Below are 7,824 nucleotides of genomic sequence, written 5' to 3'. Positions count from 1 at the left end.
ATACTCTCTTGTATGGTAATGCGCCTGTCCTCAAATTGACCACAGGGCGTCACTAGTGCGCTCCGTGAAGTGTCATAATTTGCATTAAATATGATATGCTGATTATTGTGAGTAAAGGATGAGGTGTGATTGAGTGCTATTTAAAAAAAGATAAATATAAACTTAAACATCTTAAACATATACAATATGAATTTAGAATAGGCCTATAGTCTATTTAAATTATAAAAAATAAAAAAAAGTTTACAGCAATTGTAGTATATCTAAAAAAACGGGACCCACTTTATAGGGGGTCTAGTACTACACTGTAAAATGTTTTTGTTGTTTTAACTTAAAATAAGTAATCTGGTTTCCTTAAAATTTTGAATTTATTGAAATTAAAAATTTGAGTTGATACAATGAAGCAAATTTGTTTAATAAATAGAAACTCAAAATATTATTGTATCCGAACCACATAAAAAAATTGATAAATCATGAAAATAACACTATTTGGCATGTTTCACTGCGTCATCAGAAATAAAACACACAATTACCCAATATGCGTACAAAATGTTTTAATAATATTTTAATAAAGGTTGTTGAATCTCAAAAATGTTCATTGTATCAACTCAAATTTTTAATTTCAATATACTCAAAATTTTAAAGCAACCAGGTAACTTTTTTTAAAATAATTTTTTACAGTGTAACATTTTAATTAATAATTTGATACAATGCACTTATTGTGTAGCCTATACATGTTTTTAAATTGTACTTACATTTTAAAAAATAGAATGTATTTACGTCTGCATGTAATTATGTCTGTAATTAATTTCTGTAGTTAGGCTACATTTGTAAGTACAAAGTTGGCACTTCCCTTACACCTAACCCTACCCTTAAACTTACCCACAAACCACACCTGTCCCTACCTCTACCCATATCCCACCTTTATACTAAATATAAAAGGATAATTATTATAAGTTTGTAAACACTGCTATTATTACATTAACGACATTATCATGTATATTTGCCGTTTTGTTTTAAACAATTATTAACATTGCCTATAGAGGCGGACTAGTTAAGTAGTTTTACTTTCCAAGTAATTTTATTTTTCAAGTAGGCTATATGTGTGTTCAACTTTGGAAACCATTTAATTCACAACATTCCTAAACATAATGTATTTTTACTGCACTGCGTTTCATATTGAATATCATTTAATGCTTAACTACATTAAACAATTAGTATACGTTCTTACTTTTACTCAAGTAGGCTAATTCAAAGTTTCAAAGTAAGTAGCTAACATTTTGAATGTAATTAAGTATTAAAGGTAAAAAAAGAAAAGAAAAAAGTACAACGTTATGCTTTGCAATGTTGTGAAGTAAAAGTAAAATAAAAATGAAATAGTCTGTGTAGAGTAGAAAGTAAAAATATAGGCTACTTCACTACTGTCCACCTCATACATTTAAAAATACATTTAAAAATAAAATTAACTAATTTACAATAAATAAATATATAAAATAATAAAAAAAAATACTATAATAAAAAAAAATGTGTGTGTAGTTTCTAGATTAAATTTTTAATTATAGGCTAGAATTTACTTTTATTATCCTATGTAGCCTAAATATAAAATGAAATAATTATTGTAGCCTAATTATATAGGCTAATGATGCGCCGACAAATATTATGTAATTATCTATATTATATGATATTTTTATATATTATAGGCCTAGGCCTAGGCTATATGTTTATTTTTATTTAGCCTACATATAGAAGCTATAGAAGAACGGACCGTTCAGACGTGCTTTATCTATATTATATTATTTTTTATATATTGTATATACTATCCTATATTATTATTATTTATGTGTTTTTTATATACCTAAATTAGAATCTTACTTTAGCTAGGAGTCTGGTCAGACCTGCTGCACTCTTGGCTCTTCAGGCTTCACGTGCTTTATGCGCATGCGTGCTGAAAGTGCGCGTGACATGTTCTTCAGAATGCTACAACTGTGGAGTTGAGAAGAAAATAAATAAACAATATAATCGAAATCATGCATGTTCTACAGAGCGTGTTGAACCAATAAAGTAAGTCACGTCGTTTGGTTTACGAGGCTAAAAAAAGAACTGAATGAGGCTTAAAGAAATAAATAGCTTGTAACTGTATTTATTTCCGCTAGCATTCTTGCTAAATGAGCTGACTGTACACGGTACATTATTCTAAGATGGGCTCGGACACTGTTTTACATAGGACATTTAGATGATGTATCATTTAGATGTCATGTCTGTTTAAGGTATGAATAATAATGTTGCTCGATAACTAATGTTATGACAGCGTAATTCCCAGAGAAAAGCAACAGCAGCATGTAAACAAGTGAAGATCAGGAACATGATGTACTTAAAAACCAGACAGCATGCACGATTACAAATTCCATCTAGGATTTGATCTTGCAGGGTGTACAATTCATTTCAACATTGTTTATTGTTGATATAGAGCAATAGATGTGTGTATCTGAAATCTGAGGCCATGCTCTGTAACGTTAATTGAGCAATGAAAGGCATTTTCTTATTGTGTTTTGTGTCCAGTTATGCTGTAGAAACACTCGTCCACTATGCTGAGTCGTCTTCAGGAGCTCAAGAAGGAAGAGGAGACTCTTCTGAAAATAAAAGTCATGCTGCAAGATCAGCTCAACAGACTTAAGGTAATATCAAATGTCTGTAAATATTTTATTGTAATCTTTGAGCATAAAGCTGATTGTCTTTGTTTACATTCATTAGTTTGAGGAGGGGACCCTAAAGTCAATGATCAGTGCTCAGTCTGAAGAAAGCCCAAATGAAGCGCCTGTCCCTGAGGTAAATAAACAAGAGCAACAACACCACATATTCAGACAAAAAAACTATTCTAAACACTGGCGATCTTTATGGAATCGTTCCCCAAATGTTGTTTTAAGCTATTATTTTTGTTCAAAGTTTTTTCTGTCTTTTGTGAATGTCCAGTATAGAATAAGCGGTATGGACGCATTTAAAGTGCAAAACATAGTATTAAAACAATGATTTAAAATGTACTTTAATCAGTGTTAAGCAACCATCTTTTTTATTTATTGTTCAAGTAATTATTATTACCTTAAATAGCTATAAAGTTGGATTTATCTGATCATGAGAGCATGTTTTCATTGATCTCATTTCAACATTAATGCTGTATTAAACTAATTTCAGAGTTCTGTATAGGTCATTACACAAAAGCTACTACAACGTTTTAATTATAAGATCATTTTACATGGTTATTAAATAATAACCTAAAAATAAACAATCTGCAATGTTCTGGGAACGTTATTTTATGGTTGCAATATAATAACCTAAAAATAACTGTTAGGGAAAATTCGGTGTAAGTTATTTTAAGGTTATTTATTTAAAAAAATAACCTAACTGTAATGTTCTGGGAACATTATTTTATTATTTTATTCAACACAACCAGGTTTTTAACAAATAGGATGCATTAAATTGATGAAAGAATTAACAGTACAGACAATTATAATGTTAAAAAAGTTTTCTGTTCCAAATAAGTAATGTTGTTTTGAATTTATAAAAATAAGAAATGTTTTTTAAGCATCAAATTGGCATATTAGAATGATTTCTGAAGGATCCTGTGACACTTAAAGGGATACTTCACCACTTTTTCATATTAAACTATTATTCCCTTAACTAAAACGAGTGGATACATACCTCTCTCGTCTCAGTGTGTGCACTTAATCGCTCTGACACGCGGTGACGATCTGATAGCATTTAGCTTAGCCCACTAAGCCCAGTTCATTCACTGTGGTACCAAACAGAGATCAAGTTAGAAGCGACCACACACCTCCACATTTTCCCATATTTAAATACAGTTACACGAATAGTTGAACGATCAAGTATGGTGACATAAAATAAAACGTGACGCTTTTCTAAGTGGATTAAAAAGGAGAACTATAATGTATGGCGGAGGAGCACTTCTGAGAGTACTTCGACTCGGTGCAGTAAAAAGTCCCGGCTGAAACATCCTCCCTCACATCTCCCCCTCCCCCCTATTGACAGAAATGAGAGAGGGAGGGGGAGATGTGAGGGAGGATTTTTCATTTTATAAATAAATGCAGGCTGAAGGGCAGTGCAGGTGAACTATCATTTTTAATATGAGGATCTTTATATGTCCCAGATCTTTTTCTTTTAAAAAAATGACGTTTAATTACATTTGCATTTGTTATGCACAGGTGGAAGTCAACCTGGATGATGAGACAGAAATCAACCAGACCAAGTTAGTATTGGGTGCTCAAACAGACTATGACATGGAAGAAGAAGACGAGGAGGAAGAGGACGATGATGATGATGCAGACGATGATCTTGATATGGTGCTAGAAGATGAGGAAGAAGACGAGAACTACTGACTGTGCCTGCAAAGAGAGCGTTGTCATTTACTCTTGTGTTTAGGTGTGTAATCTGCACATTTGGCATGCTGAAAGAGACTGAAACTCTCTCTCTCTGTCTTAGATTGGTGTTGCTTTAGATAAACTGTTGGTTCACCATCTATAGAATCCTCCAGAAGTATGTGTAGCACAAATACAACTTCTCCTATAACTGTGCTGTTGGCCAAGCCTGCACTTTATGTATTTTAAAATACATATTAATTAAAGATTGCACCAATCCTATTTCATGGTGTTTACCAAGTGATGCTGTACTGTATAGGCTTTATTTAATATTGTATTGTATTGATTTCAGATTGAATGCTTTAGGATTATGAAGCTGATGACAAGTATTATGTATGTACATGTTCATGTTGTGAACTCGCAGAGGTATTTTTTCTATTTAGACTGAGTGTGTGGAATAGGTTGTGTATGCATGGGCATGACAATTGTTCTAGCTGAGCCAGTATTATAACTTTTTTGTACTTCATTGTTAATATACAGAGAGTTTCTATGTTTTCTTAGAGAAAAACATCTTTACTGCAGACTTTGAAGGTGCTCAGCATAATAGGCTTCAACTTGGAGTGATGCAGGTTGTTTGGTTTGGTGTTTTGGTGTTGCCTTGATGTAAATGTGTGATGTGTGAATGACATTTTTACATTAACCCCTAGGTACATGCTAATAAAGGCGAGTATGATGATCAGACAGTCGCATTTCCTCAGTTGGTCAATATTATTAATATAATAAAGTACAGTTTCTGTGACAGACTTTGTGCCCACTCCCAACCACGGCATGAACCTGCAATGCAGTAAAAACACTACCAGCATTCAGCATTTTCTAAACACCAAGTTAAAAATGTATTACAATTCACAAAAAGTATATAAGAGAATATTCCATGCTCAACTGTTAGGGGTATTATAAAGTGGAAGCAATTGGGAACAACAGCCACGAAGTGGTAAGCCACCTAAAATCATAGAGTGGGGTCAGAAATCGCAGACTTTCTGCAGAGTCAGTAACTAGAGACCTCCAAACTTTTTGTGGCCTTCAGATTAGCTCAAGAACAGTGTATAGAGAGCTTCATGGAATTTCTATGGCCGAGCAGCTGCATCCAAGCCTAACATTACCAGGTGCAATGCAAAGCATTGCTTCTGTGTCTGGCAATCAGATGGACGAGTCTGGGTTTGGTGGTTGCCAGAAGAACGGTACTTGCCTGACTTTTGCCAAGTGTAATGTTTGGTGAAGGGGGGGATTATGGCGTGGGGTTGTTTTTCAGGGGTTGGGTTTTGCCCAAGCCTGCAGTCTCCCTCTCATTTACTGAAGCTTTCGCGCCTCGATCGCCCCCCGGTGACCGGTCCCAGTATAGCCGCCCCTCTGTGTTTTCTAATGGACGCGAGGCAAACTAAATAATAATATTACACTTCAAAAATGTTTCCCCAAAGTTAGTTTATGTCACTGAAGGCAGTTATCATCACGATGATTTCATTTCAGGTGTTCGTTTTAAAAATAAGTTTAGTTTGAGTTAGTTATTTGATGCTATAAAAACGGGGGTGTGACGTCATGATTGACAGCTGAGACTGACGGCTTCTCTGAGTGAAGTTGTCACTGAGGCACTAACGGACTTTTTTCGAAATTTTTGGGAGCAGATTAGAGCTTTAGCTTTAATTTCTACATTTCCATAACTGTTTATTTCACACCAACATAATTAATTGTTCTGCATCTGTGAGAGTGTGGGCGGGCTTTTGATATCGCGGCTGTACTTCCTGCTCTACTTCCTGCGCGCTACTGCGCAACTCCGGTCCCGAAATCGCTACTGCGCAGACTCGGTCCCAAGATGTCAGCGCCGTGCAAGGCTGCCTGAAAGCTTCAAATATGGCAAGCGGAAACGGATGATGTCGAGTCGTCCATATTTTTTTACGGTCTATGGTTTTGCCCCTTAATTCCAGTGAAAGGAACCTTTAATGCTTCAGCATACCAATACATTTTTGACTATTTCATGTTCCCAACTTTGTCGGAACAGTTTGGGAATGGCCCCTTCCTATTCTAACATAAAAGCAAGGTCCATAAAGACATGGATAAGGGAGTTTGGTGTGGAGGAACTTGACTAGCCTGCACAGATTCCTGACCTCAACCTGATAGAACACCTTTGTGATGAATTAGAGCAGAGACTGCGAGCCAGGCCTTCTCATCCGACATCAGTGCCAGACCTCACAAATGAGCTTCTAGAAGAATGGTCAAAAATTCCTGTAAACAAACTCCTAAACCTTGTGGAAAACCTTCCCAGAGAGTTGAAGCTGTTAAAGCTGCAATGGGTGGACTAACTTCAAATTAAACTGTACAGATTAGAGTTTATATATATGAACTCCAAACTGAATCTATGAATGGGAAAGAAAGGCGATTTAAAACATTTTTTGAGCGTGGCATGGTTGTTGGTGCCAGACGGGCCGGTCTGAGTATGTTACAATCTGCTTAGTTACTGGAATTTTCACGTACAACCATTTCTAGGGTTTACAAAGAATGGTGTGAAAAAGGAAAAACATCCAGTCACACATCAATTTTGGTAAAAAACGTTCGAGAATGAGGTTAATTCTTGTGTGTTAAGCAGCACGTTTGAGCTTCAGAAAGAGGTTTGTTCTTAGTCATCAAGCAAGTTTGGTTGTGCTTCTGTTTATATTTGCTTATCAATGTTTGTTCATCATATAAAGCGATCAAGTGTCTTCAGAAAATTTGCACTAAACCACTTGATTCATATAGACTAGTTTTACGATCTCTTTATGAATGGAAAGCTCTCAGATTTCATCAAAATATCTTAATTTGTGTTCCAAAGATACGGGATACTTTTGCATGAACTATCCCTTTAAATACATGTCAATAATATTTGTATTAAGAATAAGATCCTAGATACCTGCTGTGTAATATTTTGGGTCAGTTTTTTCAACCATATGTTGTCATTGTTATAGTAAACACAAGAGTATCAGCCTCTCCAACATTAACTTTGCTTACAGAGTGAAACCCTCCTTTGTAAGAGATCTGTCCACCGGTGCAAAATGTGATCACAGTCCATTGACCCTCAATAGAAAGGCTTATGGGTCTACATTGAGGTCATAAGACCACTTTTAGTCCAGCACAGTGTTTTGCCACCCAGGCTGACTAGTAACAGAGTTGGATGTTGGATAGTTTTCATTGATTTTAAAGGCATCTCCATCAGGGATCAATGAAGATTCTGTGAGAGGTATGTTCAAATCAAGAGTACGAGTGAGAGAATTTTACTAGATGTTAGAAAAACGTTTTGATAATTGGTTACTAGGCAGAAGACATTGTTTCTAGTCAGAGGGATTGACTGAATCATGTCTCGTGAAAGGGTAACTACCTCTCAGATCAGGAGAGTGTGCTGCTGATGAGAGTCAGAGCTGAGCGCTGGGAT

The 7,824-nt window shown here is 35.3% G+C and overlaps 1 protein-coding gene across 2 annotated transcripts; it reads left to right on the top strand.

The window, feature by feature from the left end:
* Positions 1–1,917: 1,917 nt before the first annotated feature.
* snapc5 (small nuclear RNA activating complex, polypeptide 5) lies at positions 1,918–5,106 on the top strand. Of its 2 annotated transcripts, none has more exons than XM_067420496.1 (4): positions 1,918–2,058; positions 2,557–2,672; positions 2,749–2,823; positions 4,215–5,106. In XM_067420496.1, exons 2-4 carry the CDS (start codon positions 2,583–2,585, stop codon positions 4,386–4,388), a joined length of 339 nt encoding a protein of 112 aa, XP_067276597.1. In that variant the 5' UTR covers positions 1,918–2,058; positions 2,557–2,582; the 3' UTR covers positions 4,389–5,106. The 2 variants fall into 2 exon arrangements, with proteins under 2 accessions (XP_067276597.1, XP_067276598.1); XM_067420497.1 differs by lacking the exon at positions 1,918–2,058 and adding an exon at positions 2,163–2,264.
* The last annotated feature ends 2,718 nt before the right edge of the window (positions 5,107–7,824 follow it).

The sequence above is a fragment of the Pseudorasbora parva genome, chromosome 16, assembly GCF_024679245.1.
Source record: "Pseudorasbora parva isolate DD20220531a chromosome 16, ASM2467924v1, whole genome shotgun sequence".
In the NCBI taxonomy this organism is placed as follows: domain Eukaryota; kingdom Metazoa; phylum Chordata; class Actinopteri; order Cypriniformes; family Gobionidae; genus Pseudorasbora; species Pseudorasbora parva.
Note: the sequence above shows the minus strand (reverse complement) of the source record. Positions and strands in the feature narration are given on the sequence as shown.

What these genes read in the sequence shown, in the direction of transcription:
- snapc5 (XM_067420496.1), top strand. Translation starts at nt 2,583, where the DNA reads ATGCTGAGTCGTCTTCAGGAGCTCAAGAAGGAAGAGGAGACTCTTCTG. An exon ending in ATCAGCTCAACAGACTTAAG is followed by an intron (nt 2,673 to 2,748) that starts GTAATATCAAAT and finishes TACATTCATTAG; the next exon opens with TTTGAGGAGGGGACCCTAAA. An exon ending in ATGAAGCGCCTGTCCCTGAG is followed by an intron (nt 2,824 to 4,214) that starts GTAAATAAACAA and finishes TGTTATGCACAG; the next exon opens with GTGGAAGTCAACCTGGATGA.